Source organism: Podarcis raffonei, chromosome 6 (assembly GCF_027172205.1).
Source record: "Podarcis raffonei isolate rPodRaf1 chromosome 6, rPodRaf1.pri, whole genome shotgun sequence".
Taxonomy (NCBI): domain Eukaryota; kingdom Metazoa; phylum Chordata; class Lepidosauria; order Squamata; family Lacertidae; genus Podarcis; species Podarcis raffonei.
This window is the reverse complement of record NC_070607.1, coordinates 42,647,166-42,665,935: the sequence shown is the minus strand read 5'-3', so window position 1 is coordinate 42,665,935 and position 18,770 is coordinate 42,647,166. Positions and strand designations below refer to the sequence as shown.

Sequence of the window (18,770 nt, the reverse complement as noted above, 5' to 3'; positions counted from 1 at the left end):
AGCTTCGTGTAGCATTGCTTGTCATACTGATTTGGCATGAATCTGGTAAATTTCCTGAGAAATTTGGACCACTTAAATCGTAACTTCCCAATAGTGTGTCCTTCAAATAACTTAAAACTACTCATTGTTGATTAGATACTTGTAAACAATGAGAATGCATACTGTTTACCAGTGAAATGAACTTCATGCTTGACTTGTGACACTGACCTGAATGATCAGGCCAACTTTTCTACTTTTTTATATAAAAAAAATCCTGCCCCCACAATACATATATCCTGCTCTTCTTAATTACCTCCATGACTGGTGCAATATTCAGCTTGAAGGCTTATATCCAAAATATAATGCAAACAGTTCTTCTTTTTTGCAAGAACTAGGTCACCCAAGGGGTGACAATGTAAGAGCGCCATCACCTAGGTAATGTATCTTGTTGCCATGGTGACCCTAAAGGCTGCATCAGTCAACAGCTTTCAAAATTTTGACAGCTGACTGAGACTGAAGGTTTTAATGAGGACAGACACTTGGTTAGTTTCAATAGCCAAGTACTCTAAAAATATTCTTCCACCTTGTTAATGTTTCTAGAATGTAAATTAATAATTTAGGTCTCCCTCTGTGCAGTTCCTGACACTCCAAAGCAAGATTGTTGAAGGATAATAATGTTAGGCTGGTTCTCCCATTTGATATGGAGTCCGCTGGTCATGAAACCCCTGAGGTCATAATGTGGTATTTGCTGGTCCTTTTGTCATATTCCTAGGATAACTATTGTGCTGGTACAGAAAGACCTCTGTCTCTTCATTGCTTTCTCAGATGGATAACGCAGATGTGAATATCTTGTAATACTTGCGGAGGGTAGTTAACACCATACTTTTCATAATGGTGGTCTTAATTGCAGATTATTTGTCTTTGCTACTGTGTCTTTATATTAATTGTTAGTACACTGTAGCATCTCTCAAGCAGTGTGTTTTCCTATTGTTGCTTTTAAATGTTTGGACCACATCTGTAAATCTGAGTGGCCTGCTGTCCTCTCCTAAGAACAAGTATATCCATTAAAAAGGGTTATTGACCAATTTACATTTTTCTACTGTCTAACTTTTAATTGAGTTTCATCGGTTAAAGCAATGTTATATTCCAATATTAGTAATTCTGAGCCCATCCACAATTCTGTTTGTCTCATGATTTCAAGTGATTTCAAGTCAGGGTTCCAATAGGGGGTATTTTGTCCCTCCACTTTCCACAGGAAAACTACTGTTTACTGCTGAATTGGAACAAACATCAGTTGGGTTTTCTGTGGCTTGACATTTGTTCCAATTCAGCTGTAAAGAACGTGCTTTCCCAGAGAAGGCACAGGACAACAACAACAACAAAATCAACCCTCTCGTAGCCGTGACTTGGAATCAAGGGACAAACAGGACTGTGGATGGACCCACAATTGAGGCAATTTAAGCCAGCATTAGTTCTGTTTGCTAATTAATGCATGAAAAACGCACATTGTTTAAACCCATGGTCTAAATCCATCAAAGGGAGATGTACAGAAATCTGTTAACCATGAAAATTGGCACTGAGTACTTACAATAAATAGATACTGCTGATTTTAACACATGTCATGAACATTGATTTTCTAAATGATTTTTTTCAGCCCTAATTTTCCTATCTCAAGGAACTTTTTGTTGTTGCAGATAGTTCCCAGGCATTCTCAATAACCACCTATACTCCTACCCCTATTTCCCTTTTTATGTGTTAATTTTCAAGAAGGGTGCTCTCACAATCAAGGAGCTTTGCATCCAGATTGCTGGCCCTGCCTCCAGGGTTTCATGGTTTTCTTTGTCTGGATCTTATTTGTGGCCAGTGCTTTTTTTCGGGGGGAACGCAGGGGTATGCATACCTCTGAACATTTTGTGAATCTTTGTACTTTTGTCCATTTACTGTATTTATTTTTCCCAATTTGAACTATACAATGGTGTTTTTCTTGAGTCAAAGTGAGAGTACCCCTAAGCATTTTTTAAAGAAAAAAAGCACTGTGCAGCTGTCTGCAGAGGCAAAGCCTGTGCCCATAGACCTCATTTGAAACCTTGGTCATGCTGGCCCTGGGGAAGGTGACATGTGCAGATGTGTATATGTGTCGGTTCCCCCTGCAGATGTCCATTTCTAATACACAGATAGGCTGGTTGGTCTATGAGGGCAACTGGAGCAACGTCCCACAGCCTCAGCCAGGCCTCACCCACTTGTTGTGTTGTTTACAACCAGTCCAAGGGATGATCCAACCTGCCAGCTTCCTCCTCCTTAGTGCCAGTGTTGCTGTTATAGAACTCAAAAGGGAGGAGTATGAGGACAAAACAGAATTAGTTGGCTCTGGCCGCCATTGGCTTTGGCTCCCTGCTGTCTGCCAATCCAAATGGGCACCAGCCACTACTGGGAAACAAGGCCAGGGGTGCCCCTTGATCGTGTGAAAAGCCCTTCATGTGAGTTAACATGTGAATGTGGCACACACCTATTATCCTCTTCTGCGCTTCTGAAAGTGGTGAATTCTCCACAACTCCTGCTTTTCAGAATATAAGTATAAGAGAGAAACCAGGCAAACGTTACACAGTTCTAATCATAATAGAATGACCCGTCTTGGATAATGTCTTAATAGGGAATTGTACATTGTGTAACTCCTAGCCATATAATGGTTTTCCTCCAGCTAGTGTGCTTGCTATGTTGGCAAGTGCTTTTCGGTAAAACTGCACAGCCAGGAAAGTTGCTTTCATCATGTCCCAGAACTAAAAACTGGGATGCAACAAGTCTTTGTGGAAAGCAAAACTTGTGTGTGTGTGTGTGTGTGTGAGAGAGAGAGAGAGAGAGAGAGAGGGAGTGAGTGTGTAACTCAACAAGCAGCATGGAGAAGCAGCACACAGAGAAGATGGTTTAATGAGGCATGTTTAGTACGAAAGCTTTGGAAAGCACAGTGGTCAGAGTTTGAATTTGTGTGTGCGCGACATGCCCACAAATGCTGAGTGCTTGGATTACTCCGTCAGTAAGCTGTAAACACAAAAAGCAGCCTGTTCAACAAGTCACTGAAATAGAAATGCTGGCCTTTGTGGAATCACATATGTATGTTCCTTGAAGCACAACTGCTGTTTGCTTTGCAGCCAGTGCCAAAAGCTGCCAGCCTGCAGCCAGGAAAGCGGGTGGTGGTGGGGTGGGGTGGGGGGAGTAAAAGCCTTCAACAGCTGTGTATGACTAGGGCTCCTGTTTCCCATTCTGTCTGCCATTTCTTAATGCTGTTGTTTAAACCTTCTCTCTGAGCCCTCCTGAGGTTGACAGCCATGAGGCTGATCCTGTGATTAGATTAAAGTTAGCAGTAGCTCTTGGTACCTTTCTTGCACAATAGAGGTGTATTTAATTTACTGCATTTATGCACAGTCCATAGGTCCATATTCAAGGCTACAGTTCTGTTGTGTTCATATTCAGTGCTTTTTAAGAGGAAAAAAAGGTGTCAGTACTCACCATGAAGTTGTTATAGTAAGTGCTACACTTTTAACATTTGGGGAGGAAATGGTGCCGGAACTCCGTACCCTAGAGTACCTCCAGAAAAAAACACACTGCCATACTGCATTTTTCCAGCTCTGGAAGTGCTGTATTTTGCAGTGTGTGTGTGCGTGCAATTTTTCGCACAAGTTGCACATTAATTGCCATTATGATCACCATGTGTCAGGAGGACCACCAGCTGGTAAAGTAATTTGTGTAAAGCAGTCGGTGATGAGTGATCCAAATCAGTTAGCCGTTATCCCTGTTGTTGCAGCCACAATGTAGAATGAGCTTTCTAGCGAAGACCAGCAACGCTGTCCCCATCTCCTACAGCAGGGCCTGCTATTTTGTCAAGTATTTTTAGTTTGATGTTCATTAGCTTTGTAGTCAATTGGTTCTAAAAATAGTTCAGAGCTTGTACCTGTCTTTGCATGAGGAGGCTTAATCTTGCACCAGCCTGGTCTTCTCTATCGAGAAGAATGAGGAGGTCGGACTTGTAGGGACAAGTAAAAACGCCCTTGGCTCTCCTGAGAACCACTGTGATTACAAGCTCGAATTCTTGCCTTGCCTGTTGTACAGGCTGAATAGCAGGCAAAAGATGCTCAATTTTGGCCAGTTGCTACAATAACTAATGAGGAGCTTAGATCCGTTTGCTAAAAACCCCAGTTCAAAAAGCCCCAGTAACTTGAACTGAAAAGAGACTTGTAGAAGTGTGGTACAAAAGCTAAAGCACAAGTGGTGTGTGCATCATGTAAGCTGAAGCCACTCACCATCTCTGACCTCCTTGTGCTCAGGGCAATGCTAGCTGCTTCCACAGCTTGGTTGCTGTGGTTCAAAATGTATGCTAGTGACTGCTTTGGTAAATGGCTTTCACAGCCTCTCCCCCAGTTTAATGTGGTTTCTGTGGGCCAATGACTGTTTGCCCCTCTGCTCTCCAGATTGGTAATTTGCACATGCCATTTTAATTTTAATGCACGGAGGGTTAAAATTTCCTGTAGCACAAGACTGAGGTTGAGTTTACAAATTACTGAGTGGCAAAAAGGCACCTGTAAGAAAGGCTCTTCAGGTGGCAATTTTCTGTGCCCACCAGATTTCTGAGCATAGGCTGTTGTTATGTAATGTATATATTGCTAAATGCCAAAATAGGCTTCTAAGCAGATGGAGCAATAGAGCGAGCATTTTTACCTTAAGGAAAAGTTGCAGTTCTATCAAGATACTATTACATGCTGCCCGCTATTGCTCTCTTTTATCAAACAGTAATTAAAAACAATCTCTCATGCTAGCTACCACTCTCTTCTCCTTCTTAGTTCAAGGAATGCTCTAAGGCATGACTTTCAAGGAAACAGAGTGTGCTTGAACTACCCTTCAAGGCTACCCTAGTAGACCAATACAGTGAATGCTAGTGAGCTGTCATAATAACAGACGGAGTAGGAGTCTTTTGCTGACTTTCCAGCAGCTTGATCAGTCACATGGTTTTTCTGTTTAGATGCACATAGGAGGGATCTCTTTGCCATAACTATACTTTTGAATTCAGATTGGCTGAACGCTGCAGAGACCTTACTGGCCAGATAACAGTAGGTGGAACAAAATGTTTGCAGAGCTTCTCCAAATATAATTAGAAGTGTGAAATGTGTATGGGACAGGAAGGAGCATGATGCTTTGAACTCTTAGGGGCACAACAGCAGCAGCAGCAACAACAACAGCCTTTGCTTGACATTCTCCTTGGGCAGGCTGTGACCCAGCCCAGCACCTCTTGCGGACTAGTATCCACGGCATGGGTTTACCTTTGAAGATGGGAAACAGCAGCTAGTGCAGAATTTAGGGGCTGGAAGGTTGTTGGCTGGAAGTAGGTTTGATTTTATCCATCTCTTCCATGCTGCCCATTATTGCTGTATAATTTCTGGCCTACAAATCAGCTGATGTGTGATGCCCCCATTAGAAGCAACCGGGGGTGGGAGATGGTCATGCATAACATAATGTCCATATACAGTATAACCCATCTGAAATGCAAATATGCCCATTTCTGACACATGCTTATTTTGACCCTCCCCTTTCCACAAGCTTGTTTACATGAATTGGGCCTCTGGAGTTTGACATCTTGGCTAGCACGACTTAATGTATGAGAATTTCTAATCCAGATAGGTCTGTTTTGCCAGCGTTGCTTTCCATATCCTTTTCTGTGCCTCCTTCTACTTTCCCCTCCCTGAGATGCAACATCAGCATACTGCCTCTGCTAGGCCAGGGAAGAGTAAAAACTAGCCTTAAGCAAAGCAAGCCCACCCCCCTTCACAACAATACTTGGGGGGGGGGGAGCTGTGCATAAATATCCAATCTCTGCAGTGGCACAGACGTGCTGTGACTTCTTATGAATGTTGCACCGTGAATATTAAGTTGTATTCCTGCACATTCAGAGGCTGTTGCCCTGATCCTGCACGCTCTGAAGGGAAGGGGAAAGGCCCGTTAGGATGTCTAATTCCTGTTAGAAATACAAAGTTTTCTATTGCGGTGTGTTCTCTAGGATTTTGTCCACTGGCTTTTAATGTCTTCTCTGCAGAGACATGCTGTGACTTAAAAAAGGAAAGAATCGGACTTACTGACTGACTCCTGCTTGGCTAGGCCAGATTTCAATGCCTTGGCTTTCAAAGGCTTCTGTCCTTTCTAATCACACCCCATGTTAACACCAGATCCCATTCTTTAAGCAGGATTTGTTAACTTCAGGGGAAGGCACCTGATTAATAGCAGAGATCCTGTCGAACACAACCTCTCTTAAAAGGAAAAAGGGAAAAGAAATTTCTTGTAGGAGACTGGAGCAATTAGAACCTGTCCTTAATTCCTTTTTATGTAGCTAAATACATTCAAGAGAGGGCAATTTAATATGACAACAAAGGTGATGTCAAGTTTCTGTCTTCATTACATTAAATGTTCTTCATTTTAAAGCCTAATTTCCAGAACTGAGACATTTTGCTGTAGCTCCAGAGTCCTTGTTCTCTGAAGGGGGGAAAAATCAACCTCCACCACCAGCTTGGCCTTAATTATACAGCTTGTCTAGTTAACAGCTTGTCACTTTTTCTTTCTCTTATTGTTCATATTGAATAGTCATTTATTAGTGTCATTAGCTTTCCTTTCCTGAAGGGCAAGTAAACAAAAGCCTATCTTCTGAGAACTGATCAAAACCTCTGTTAGAATTAATTCTCAGGCAGGGAAAATTAGCATTTTGCACCTCTTCCATTTTTATTCCTAGGTGTGCATTTCTTTTTACATTTTTGAGCTGGCATCGTAGAGCTGTCTAAAACCTATCAAATGGCCTAGCTTGCTTGTCGACTCCCACCCAGGTCTACATTTTTAGAACTGATTGGTGACAGGGCTTCCAAGCACATTATTGAATGGGAATTTCACATGCTGCTGCTTGCTATACTATTACTACTGCTGCCTCAGTGTTTTGGCCCTAAAGCAGGACCACGAGAGGCTCTGAAAAAGCACAAGCTATTATGTGGTTGGGATAGTCTTTCCCTATCATCTAGGCCTTAGAGTTGGCACCAGACTCTCAGGTGAAAATCTCTGGAAGATCTTTGTTGAATGATGTCTCGAGTAAAAGCACTTAGCCAGTATAAAATTCCTGCAAATATAATAATAATAATAATAATAATAATAATAATAATAATAATAATAATATTCCACTGTGATGTAGGAGAAGAACCAGCAGGAAACTGACAAAAGATTTACCAAAAGTGTTGGTGTTGACCTTTAAAGCCCTAAACGGCCTCGGCCCAGTATGCCTGAAGGAGCATCTCCATCCCCATCATTCTGCCTGGGCACTGAGGTCCAGCGCTGAGGGCCTTCTGGTGGTTCCCTCACTGCGAGAAGCTAAGCTACAGGGAACCAGGCAGAGGGCCTTCTCGGTAGTGGCGCCCGCCCTGTGGAACGCCCTCCCACCAGACATCAAAGAGATAAACCACTACCTGACATTTAGAAGACATCTGAAGGCAGCCCTGTTCAGGGAAGTTTTTAATGTGTGACATTTTAATGTATTTTTAATCTTTGTTGGAAGCTGCCCAGTGTGTCTTGAGAAACCCAGCCATAAGGGTGGGGTACAAATAATAAATTACTATTACTATTTACAAGGGGGGGAGGAGACAAGAGGACTGTGGCTGTTGGAAGATGAATTCTCAAACTCACAAGAGTCAGGTGGTTTGGGAAGTCATGGAGGTAGTGACACTGAGGAGGGTTCAGAAACACAAGATCTAGTGCCCTGTGGTCTTTGGAAGGCTCACTGTTGTCTGTTGTCCAGTAAGGACTCCCACACACTTCTGCTTTCCCTGTTCTTTACAGATGAATTGGAGCAAATGTCCCTCAGGTTTCCTCTGGATTGACGTTTGCTCTGATTTAGCGCTAAAGAGCGGGGTTTTCAGGGAAAAGTGCTGGGGCAAAAACAGAACTGCTTGAACCCATGCCTAGTAGGCACAGGACAAAAGGAAAACCGATTGGATTCATGCATTCTAGGCATGGGGCAAGTAGAAGTGTGGCTGAGCCCAAAATCTAAAAGCATTTAGGACTAACAGCATTGATGGTGTAACTGAGCCCTGACATGAAGCAACAACAGCCAGTGCTGTTGCTAAAGGTGCTTTTCTTTGCCTCCCTTGTTCAAGGGTGCTTCCAGAAGCTGGCTTAATATTGTAAATGGACCACTGAGGTATCACAAACAGGTCCATAGGCTTCATAATAACAGCAATGTCAAAACAGCAACATACGGTAAATGTTACTTCATTAAAAAGCACTTCAGTACATAAAATGTAGCAACATTACTCTTCCTGGCAATAGCAAAAATAGCAAAGGAGTTTGAACAGTTCTGCCTTGGTCCTAGATGTTCCAGCCACTGCTGTTGTGTCTGCTACACATTAGCCAAGGATCAAGTCAGTGTGATCAAATATATTGATCTTCCCCCACAAACCACTGCCCTGTTGACGTTACCAGTCAGACAGCAATTCCTCCTGTGGTGTTACTCAGCTTCCCCTCCTGCTGCAGTTTCTTACAAGGCAAGGGCATGGGAGCTGGAAACACTCCTCCCATGATGTTACGACATAGAAGTCGTCATGACCAATATCAGGTCATTGAGAAGAGTCTTAACTGTGTTTTGCAACATATCGTTGATTAAGAATCTCATTTAGTGTAGGCTTCCTTCAGCAAGAAATATGGCAGCTGCCTCAAGACCTGTGCACATGTTATGGCTGCCATGTGGGAGCTGCTTTAAATACCTAAAAAGGTGGGTCTCTCCACATATCAAGCTAAAGCTCTCTTCACTGCACTGCAATGGAGGCCTTGCTGACAGTGCCACCACTCTTTGTTGTTTGAGGAGCAGTGTTGTTGGGAGGTGGCCTTATTGGTAGTGGCCCCCCACATTGCAGAATGGCCTCCCTTCTGAGGAGCCTCTTGTCAACTGTTTGACGATTGGTCAAAACACAGCTCTTTACCCAGGTCTTTGGTTGAATAGGTGTCTTCCCTCTGACTATATTGCTGTTCTCTGCTGCTGTTTCATTAATTTTGTTATTGGTTAGTTTTGTAGTTTTGCTGCTATGATTTTAGTTTGAATTGTGCTTGCTTCAATTGTGACAGTTTTGGTGGGCTTTAAATACAAAACAAACAAATAATGAGTATTTAAAGTTGTGAAAACATGGGCTTTTATGCTTATTGTGAAGTCATCATGTGACAACTTGTTTGTTTATTGACAGCTTTTATATGCCACCCAAACAATGGGTAGCTTACAAGCAATGAAAGCATTAAAATCCATGAACTGCAGAACTATAGAAACATTAAATAAATTCCAGCCTAAAAATAAATTCAGCAGCAGAACAATGTCACTAAAACTCATCTAAATTTCAGTGGATTTAGAAACTTACAAAGCCTGGAAATATAAAAAGTATTCTCTTGGTGCTGTGTAAAGTCCATAGCGAAGACACCTAATTCCAAAATTAGGCTGCCACCACTGAGAAGGCCCTTTCCACAGGTTGTGCCTCACTTGGTGGGGGCAGCAGGAGAAGTGCCTCCTTTTCTGCAGGCATGACTCCCAGTCCAATCCAATCGCTCTAAAATTAGCAAAGGCAGGCAGCGCTGTGGCAAAGGAACTACCCAACTATTTCACATTGAGCAGAACTCAAGTATGCCTTGGCTTGGCACCTGCAGTCCTTCTTAGAATGGTTGTTTGAATGGTCCTGAAAAAAGTCATTCTTCGAGGTTCAAATCACATGGGCAGTTGCCAGGGATGTGAGTTTCACATTCCGAGCCAGTATTCACATGCAATTGGAAAATCTAGACTCTATTGCTTGCACACTATGTGCTTGCAATGTATAGAATTCTTTATGACAGTCCACTGAGCCCCTCCCTGTACTTAGTTTAGTTCCAGGGAGCTTCCTACTTGGGGTTCAGCTGCTGGAAGATCAGGAATAGCAGGTATCAGGCATGCGGCTATGCATGTTTGCTCTGAAGCAGCTTCCACTATATCCAATGGAAGTGACTTCCAGGTTAATGTACATGTGATTTCATTATTCTTTTTTAGATACGACTGGGACAAACCTTGTTATGTTGAGTCCGTATTTTGCACAATTTGTATACGGTGTCTGTTTGATAATGTATGGTTTGCTATGCCTAATAAAGGATCTTGATTGATTATTCTTTTTTTCAAACATGGCGCTTCTCAAATTTTTGTTTTGCAGCCTTTCTGTTATGTACTTCAAAGGTATGCTCAACACGTGCCATGTGTGTTCTTTGTGGTTTGCTGCTTTCAGGACCCTGTAGTTTGGCAGAACCACCACTGAAATCCGTGGCTGGGAAGGTTTGCGTTGGTTGTTTCTCTTAGCCAGATGAAGGAGCTCAGCAGGGCTGGCGGGTAGCAGTTTCACCCACACATGCAAACACGCACACTGCCCCTCTCACTCCACTTAGCATTTTGTTGTGTTAGCAGAGGGGGCACTGGCAGTCTCACCACCTCGCTCTGAAGAAGGGCCAAGCGTGATGAGCCAAGACTAATAGAAAACAAAGACGAAGAGTCGAAGGGGCTCACAGGACGTGCTAAGGTTCACAACGATGGAAAAGCATAATGCCCTTGAAATGCAATGATAGTTCCATTGGAAGCCAGCATCTTCATCAGAACCTGGCACCTACATTTCACACTGTTGCCACTTTGTGGCCCACTTGGCCCAGGCGGTGGCATGCCTAAGGGGCAGGTGTTTCCACATGTCTCCAGACAACTCTTCACAGCCCCTTAGGGCTGCTTAGGGGAGGCGTGCAGGAGTAGAGACTTCTTTTTAAAAAGCTGCACTATGAAAATACCAAATGTTGGTATACTTGTGATGTGATACACTTTAGCTGCACAATCGTCACATCTAGACTTCATAATGCAGACAAAGACCCTTTCTCTGGAAGCCCTTGGCATAGAAATGCGAGCTGTCCTGTGGTCAAATAATGACGTCGTTGTACTGTGTGCTCTTTGTATTCTGTGGTAAGCACTTCTCACTTATTTCGCAGTCCGCTGAGCAGTGGTGTCAAAGGGGCTGTTCTAGGAATTTGGTTCTACTGAAGCTGAGTGAAGCCTTTTCGTTCATATGCTGAAATAATTCAGTTGTCTTGAATCCTGCTGCCACAACAAAAAGGAGTTCGTTGACATTTCAGTTCTTAAGAAAAGCTCCTTCCTCGTGTTGCGTAGTTTCAGGATGTGATGACTCGCCTGGGAAAAGAGCTGCGTTTCCTATTGAAATTGTGAGTTGGGAAAGTCTTTGCTCTGAATGACTATTCTTCTAGGGGTGGTCTTGGTCCACACAACTGATTTTTTTTTTCTTGTTCCGGCCAGGTGCTAATGCAAAGTGCAAAGGTTGGTGGTGGGCATTCAGATTTTTTAAAAAATTTCCTTCTGCTTTTCCTCAGCCCACATGACCACCAAAGGATTAATAGGCAGGGTATTAGAACAGTAAGCATTTAAGATGGAGGATCCATGTTGCGAGCCAAATGCAACTGCTGTGGCAGCCTATGCATGCAACTGAAAGCAGGAATGCAGCAGAGGCAAAATGCAAAGTAGAAGCAATGGCAATATCTTCTGGAGCAGTACCTGCTGTCCTGAGCTCCTTTAGGAGGAAGGGCAATATATTAATTTATTAAGTAAATAAAATTTGCCAGTGGGTCTCACTTTGGGGGTTGGAGGACAGTTTGGGCCTTACCCGTGATGCCTTTTTTTAGGCAGTCTAGGCTCAGGCCAGTAAGTGGGCTAAGGTCGCACTGCCAACTCCATGGTTCATCAAGAATGTGGACTCAGTTCTCCACAGCCCAAGTACAGCTCACTATTCTATGGCCCCATCTGCACTATACATCTAAAGCAGTATCATCCCACTTGAAACAGTCATGGCTTCCCCTCAAGAATCCCGGGAACTGTAGTTTGTTAAGGGTGCTGAGAGTTGTGAGGAGAGCCCTATTCTCACAGAACTACAGTTTCCAGAGTGGTTTAACAATCCCTCTTCCCATGGAATTCTGGAAACTGTAGCTCTATGAGGGGAATAGGGGTCTCCTAACAGCTTTCAGCACCCTTAACAGACTATAGCTCCCAGGAATCTTGGGGGGGGGGCTATGGACACTATTTGGGGGTGTGGTTATAGGGGTTGTCACCACTGGTTTAGAGTGAAAGTGGGACTGCCCCATACCATCCTTGATTTTTTGAGCCATTCCCTGTTATGCTGGAGCCGTGGCAGTTGAAGACAGACATCTTGCTATACAGGACTTGGATTTGCACTAAAACAGACCTTTTGATTCAATATTGTTGACAGCTGCTTCAAGTTACGTCTATAAGGGGAAGCACAAGTTGGTGAAATCCTCTGTTCTGTTCTCTCTTGCTCCTTCTGAAGCTTGCTTTCCTGATTTGTGCCAAGACTGCCAGCTTCTAGGGATGCAAACTTCTACTGCTAGACTCAACAAGAATCCAGGTTACAAAGATCAGAAATAAACTTGAGTTTTTCTCTTTCCCTCTCATGCGGCTGCATTTGTGTCTCTGGCGCTGGCCGGCCTGTTTCCAAAACAGCAGCCTGAGGAAGGAAGGTTGGTGGAATGTCAGATGGTGAACAATTTGGGCTAAAGTATGGGCTTGAGGTTTCTGTTTTTGTCCAAATCTTCTCTTCTATTTTTAAACGCTTCCCATGCTTCATTTCGGAAAAACAATGCCCTTGATTATCTCCATTTGCTGTCGCAATGACACCCAGCAATCCCTTTTCAATTGGAGTACCAGCCTAGAGGCTCGCTCAGATTCACTCTCATGTGGGCGCCTGGGCTGTCACTCAATTGCTCTCCTTCGGCAGCTCCTGGACGTTTCACTCCTGGCATTGCAGCTGAAGTCATGTGAGGCGTGTGGAGATTTCTGGGCAGAGCACAAGACAAACTTGTTCATCAGAGAAAGCAGGCAGCCACTGACCTGCTCTCCAAAACACCCCCAGAAAGCTTGATCCATGTGTCACTGCTCAAATCTTTTATCTCTGTTAGGCTGGAGTCGTTTGATTAATAAGTCTAAATTATTGTTGCCATATTGGAGAATGAAGTATGGGAAAGGAAAAATAGGTGAGGTAGGATTGTGCTTTATTCCTTTTTTAGGGAACTAACAAACTGGTATAGGAGAATGTGCAAGTTTTTGTGTTGCACATTACTCTTCACTAGACTTGGCTGGCGGATAAAGGAACCACCATTACTCCTAATCAAATCAAACATGCACTGTACAGCATGTTTAATGCCATATCAAACATTCTTTTGTTTCACCCGTATAAATGCTATTAGATCATTATGACCGCAAATACTCTTGCATAGAAAAATGGTTATGGACCTAAATTGCTTATTACTTGTAGGTGAGCACCAGACCACTTTAATCTCTGTCATAGTAATGTGTATTCAGACAACCAGAAGCCTCTGATCTGGTAACTGCTTGAAAGTAGGGGTGGCCTGTATGATTTTAGTTTTTGTTTTGAAACTGGTGCTTTTGCAGAGAGCAGAGCTATTTCTCCCTAGAATCCATGAACTGACCATTTTCTCAGTCCTGTTCACTGCCAATGTTCCCTTATGTGTGGCCACTTCTGTGCTGCTTATGTTTTTTATTGCTGTATTGTTATGAGTTTGGGTGTCAGAGTTTGTGGGCGCAAAGCACCCACAATTCCTGGATTTAGTAAATGTTAGAATTTAATCAAGACTTGGAGAAAGCGAACCCTGGAATTTTGCACCACACAGAGGTTGGGGTGGCGTGTAACACTCATGTCAGGAGTTGGGTTTCATGCTTCCAGGAGAAAAGGCCTGTGAGCAAGGTGTGCCTGGAGCCGAGATGGAGGGAGGAGCAGCAGCAGCATTCCTGGAGTAGGTCAGGTTGTTGCTCCCAATAGCAAAGTCAGCAGCGGACAGAGCAGTAGTGGAACGAAGCAGCTTGACTTCTTTGCTTTGGAAAGGAAGTTGTATGAAAACATTATTGTTGAACGTGTACTTCAAAAGTTTGCTTGCCTTTTGTTTTTCCAGTAGAATTTTGTTCTCATAACAACTTGCAACCTGCCTATTACATCTATACACTTGAATGCAGCAAAACTCTTAAGAACCACATTGCCATGAGATCAAAAGTGTGTGTGTGTGTGTGTGTGTGTGTGTGTGAGAGAGAGAGAGAGAGAGAGAGAGAGAGAGAGAGAGAGAGAGAGAGAGATTGAGATTGATTTGGTTGGTGTATGTCTCTGTAAGTGGCCCCAAAGCTGCTAAATATAGGTATCCTGGCTTATCACTTGTGTGTAGGCATGGAATTGACTTGAAATTGGATAGTAGGTTTGACTTAAGTGGCTGCCAGTTACATACAGTTGTAACAGACATTTGTTCAGCCCGGTAGAATTCTTGTGGCATGTCTGTATTGTTAATTATCAGCGAAAGGGTCTTGGCTTCCCTGAGTTAATCAATGGCTGGGAGAGAAACTGGAAGTGATTTTTGCTGCAGGATGGTGAGATCTACCTGCCTTTGGAAACACCAGTCCTTCTAGAACCTTAGGTTGTATCAGCAGTTATCTAAATGGAACACTCCTAGAAGTACTGAGAAAAGTGGGATCTGTCCATGAGGAGGGGATGCGTTCTGTTGTTGTTGACCCAGAGAAACTGTTTTAATGGGAAGATTGCTCCCACTGCAGCCTGTATTTGCTTCCTTTTATTTCCCTGTTGTGTCAATTTCAAGCTGTTACGACAAAGAACTCCTGATGATACAAGTGAGTGGGGCACATCTAGGCCTAGATGAGGGAAGTTCAGGCCACAATTCTAGGCTAGTGTCCGATGTCTAGTGAATTACTCATCTTCAGATTAGTTTGCTGCAATATTGGTATAAAAAGGGAACTGTCGGGTCAAAATCTAAAAATTAAAAGACAATCAAGAGATCGAGGTCTACAAGCACTTCTCCCCATTTTTTCCTGCAAGGTGTTTTCTGTAGAAAACAATCTGAAGAACAGACAATGTTTCTTTTGTTTATATTGGACTTTAGAATTTTAGAATTTGTGAAATTGCACTGTGTGTGTTTGATTATATTTCCATAGCTACTGACATTCCAACAAGACAACTGATAATCTTTATAAGTATTTAAATTCTATGTACTGTGTGTGTGTCTATATGTGTATGTAACATATATGAGAGTGGGGAGGGGAAGAGAGAGAGAGAGAAATCTAAATGCAGAAGCCAAAGCTGGTATCCTCTGCACAGTTGGGCACCTTCAATCTGGTTGTAGTCAGTTGGATAAGAGCAATTTAACTGTGCAGGACAGTAGCTAAAGAAATTATCTGGGCAATTGAAAAAAACGCCAAAAACATTTGTTAATGTATAGATGGTTTGTTAGAAACAAACATGTATACAATTTTCATTTGGCTCTAACTCTTCAACTTGCATGCAATGGATGGAGAAAGGATTTCAGGCTAGTAACTTGATCTACCTTAAATAGTAGATGAGTCATTCGGAATGATCATGTGCTGATGTATCTGTTAAGGATGCTCTATGTGTACAGTTCCAATAAACACATTTACATATCACAAAACACACTCCAAGCTTACAGTTTCTTAAAAACTCTAAAATTCGCAATTGGGCAGTACCTTTATTGGGACCAATCAAAATGCAACAAAGTGTGTTATTTTAACATTTTTTTTTTAAAAAAATAAATCTAATTTTTTGACCAAATGGGGCCCTTCAGGGAGCATATATGCTTTTTGTTTCTGTTTTCTTTTTACTGTAATACTAGTATGGGTGGGGGCACCCTCATATCTGCTATTTGGATTCCCTATAATTTTTTTCAATTTAAGCATTATGGCTATTCTTTTCAAAAGATTCCGGTTTTACACCTCCCCACACCACACCGCCATACATTAAAAAACTCAAGCCCTTTTTAAAAACCGACTTTTCCCACTGTCTTCGAAAACCCCAGCAAAAACAATGAGAAAAGGTCTATGTAGAACAGTCTTTTCTGCTTATACCCCCAAATGCATATTTGCTCCAGGGTCAATTTTGGATAGCCCATGTTGCATTACTCCAGCACCTTTCTCAGTCAGGAAAGGTCCTTCTGTAAAGTGATGCGGTGATGGGGGACCCTTCTACAGTGGTACCTTGGGTTAAGAACTTAATTCATTCTGGAGGTCCGTTCTTAACCTGAAACTGTTTTTAACCTGAGGTAACACTTTAACTAATGGGGCCTCCCGCTGCCACCGCGCCGTCATCGTGTGATTTCTGTTCTCATCCTGAAGCAAAGTTCTTAACCTGAGGTACTATTTCAGGGTTAGCAGAGTCTGTAACCTGAAGCGTCTGTAACCCGAGGTACCACTGCATATAAAAAAGAGCACTTCCGAGAGTTCAGGTGCTTATATGAATTAATTTTCAGGTAGACCACAGTGGGGGGTTAACCCCTAAGCCAGGGCAACTCCCGCTTTGTGTGTATGTGGCTTACGAGAATCACTGAACTTCAGTGGCTGTTGAGCGCCTAACCCTCTCAGCAAATCCCAGCTTTTGTGTTTCAGCAAAGCAAATAATTGCCAGCTTCTCGTGTCCAAGCTTATGTGAAAGGGGAGTCTGTTATAACAGCAGTGAAGTGGAAGAGCTTATGTTTAGGAAGGGTGTAGTAAGTTTGCCAGAGAGAAGTTTCGTTTCAATGCAAACCCCTGATGGCCTCCCTTTTACCTTTTCTTATTCCCTGTTCCGCCTCAGGGCTGTTATTGGTGCCTAAAATAATACTGTATTGTGTTTTTTTCTAATATACAAAACAAATGTATCCTAGACAAAATGTAAAATAGAATAGGATAATAATGTAACAAATACCTTCTAATTCTGAAACACTGATCAGGAAGTCACTTTATATACTGGTGGTTGCCTCCCAGCACATATATCAGAAACAAAATGGATGTTTGTACCATCAAATATATTATTTTCCAAAGACCAGTATTAATATCCATATTGGGTGAAAGTAATGTCGAGCAATCCGTAGTCTTGTCTGAAGTATATCCTGCAAGTTCGTTCCTCTGCTCGAACTCCCAGTGCCAAAAGGAAGATTGCAAGGAGAGCCTGCCTCCCCCTTTCTTTCTCTGCACCCCTCATGTGCATAGCTGACACTTGCTATGGATATTTTTTTTAAGTTCTTCATGCCATTTTGTGTGTGTGTGTGTGCATTAAAAGTGCATGCTTAAAGCATGCTGCCTGTACTCCACAAATGTTCCTTTTTACAGCATGCAATTGTTTCAACACTCTCTCATTTCCAAAGGGTTAAAGAGCAAAGGTGATCCTTTCCCCATTCATTGTCATCTTGATTGCATCAGGGAATGTACTTGTGCAAGTCTCATAGGCGCGTTCACTGTTCAACACCACTGAGGCTCAGCACAGTAACTTGGGGGCTAGTTGTTCAAAGATGCTGTGCCCTTTTTAAACCTTTTCTTTAAGCCTTTCCTGTGTTCTGACATGGCACAGCTTGTGTACAAAGTGTTTGTCCACTTCATTATTATAGCCAAGAGTGCCACTATCACATTCTGCTCCACATATTCAATCAGTTTGTGGAGGGGAGCGAGATTGTGCCCTTTGACCTCCATGGGTTAGGCACTACATAAGCAATGTATGGCCTGTACACTCAGTTGTATACGCTATGTATGATACAGCCCATTCTTGTGCTCTGCTTGATGTGCAGAGGTCACTCCCTCCATGCATTGAACAAGAGGACGGGAGCATGAGAAGAGGGTGAATTCTGTGCTGCTGTTTCTGAAATATCCTGTTGTGAGCAGGAAAACAATTCTCTCCATGTCATGAGGACTACTAACCATTATCATCCCAATTAGGAAAGGACATCCCAGTTAGTCCACTGAGGTGAAAGAAAAGCTTCCACTCTTGCTTTTATCCCAAAGCTGGTAAAGTTTTGGGTTTTTTAAATTGTGTTATGTGTTTTAGTAGTTTACCAATGTCAAGATGTTTGTGTTACTACCAACCCTGCTTTGTGAGTAGAATCCAATAATGCAAATGTTATGTGTGCATATTTACCTGCCGTTTAAGGATTACATTTCATGCATCTGATGGACTGTGTTGTGGCATGCACTTTCGTAGACTAGATTTGATAAATCTTTTTTCAGTTTATTTTTATTAGTTTTCAAATTAAGATAGAACCACAGATAAACAACAACAAAACCATAATATATCCAACTAAAGCCTTAGCATACAGACCCCAAAACATATTAAATAATAACAGCCAATCTAAGATCATGACATCCATATTTATCTAGACTGTGCAGGGAGAGATACCTATAAATCTGAAACTATAAACTATATGAAATAAATCCCACCATACTGAGTAGAAATGGCCAGAATCTTCCTGTCCCTTTGAGACCCATAAGTTATGTTATTTCCCCCCACAATAACTAAATGTCAGAGATTTTATGCCGATTTGCTGGTCTTTAAGATGCTACAAGACATTGCGTTTTCCTGAACAGACTAACACCAATGACCCTCCGGTTTAAGGTGGGTCATTGGGTAGGAAGTCACAAATGAAAATCAGGAAGCATCAATAATACACTAGTCTTGGGAAAGTGTTACTGGCTGTTATTAATATTTTCAAAAGTGGTCAGCTGGGATTCAATAAAGCCTCTTCCTGCCACATCTCTTGTATAGGAACTAGTCCTTTTTTTTTTTAAGGGTGCAATAACAATGCTTGCACAAGCATCAAGTCGCTGAGCAGGCACTATGCACAGTGCTTTCATGGAAAGACAGCTGGAGAGACTAGCCTTA

At 42.5% G+C, this 18,770-nt stretch overlaps 1 protein-coding gene across 3 annotated transcripts in view; it reads left to right on the top strand.

Moving 5' to 3' along the window:
- Positions 1–18,770, top strand: part of ACOT11 (acyl-CoA thioesterase 11) — a 57,386-nt gene that overhangs the window by 5,668 nt on the left and 32,948 nt on the right. The window contains exon 1 of one of the 3 annotated variants that reach the window (XM_053392356.1): positions 14,511–14,746. The exons of 1 other annotated variant lie outside the window; for it this stretch is intronic. In XM_053392356.1, coding sequence (XP_053248331.1) covers positions 14,648–14,746 — 99 coding nt within the window. In that variant the 5' untranslated portion in view covers positions 14,511–14,647. Of the gene's footprint in view, positions 1–14,510; positions 14,747–18,770 lie in introns of those variants that run through there. One more of the 3 variants, XM_053392357.1, reaches the window with a different exon arrangement.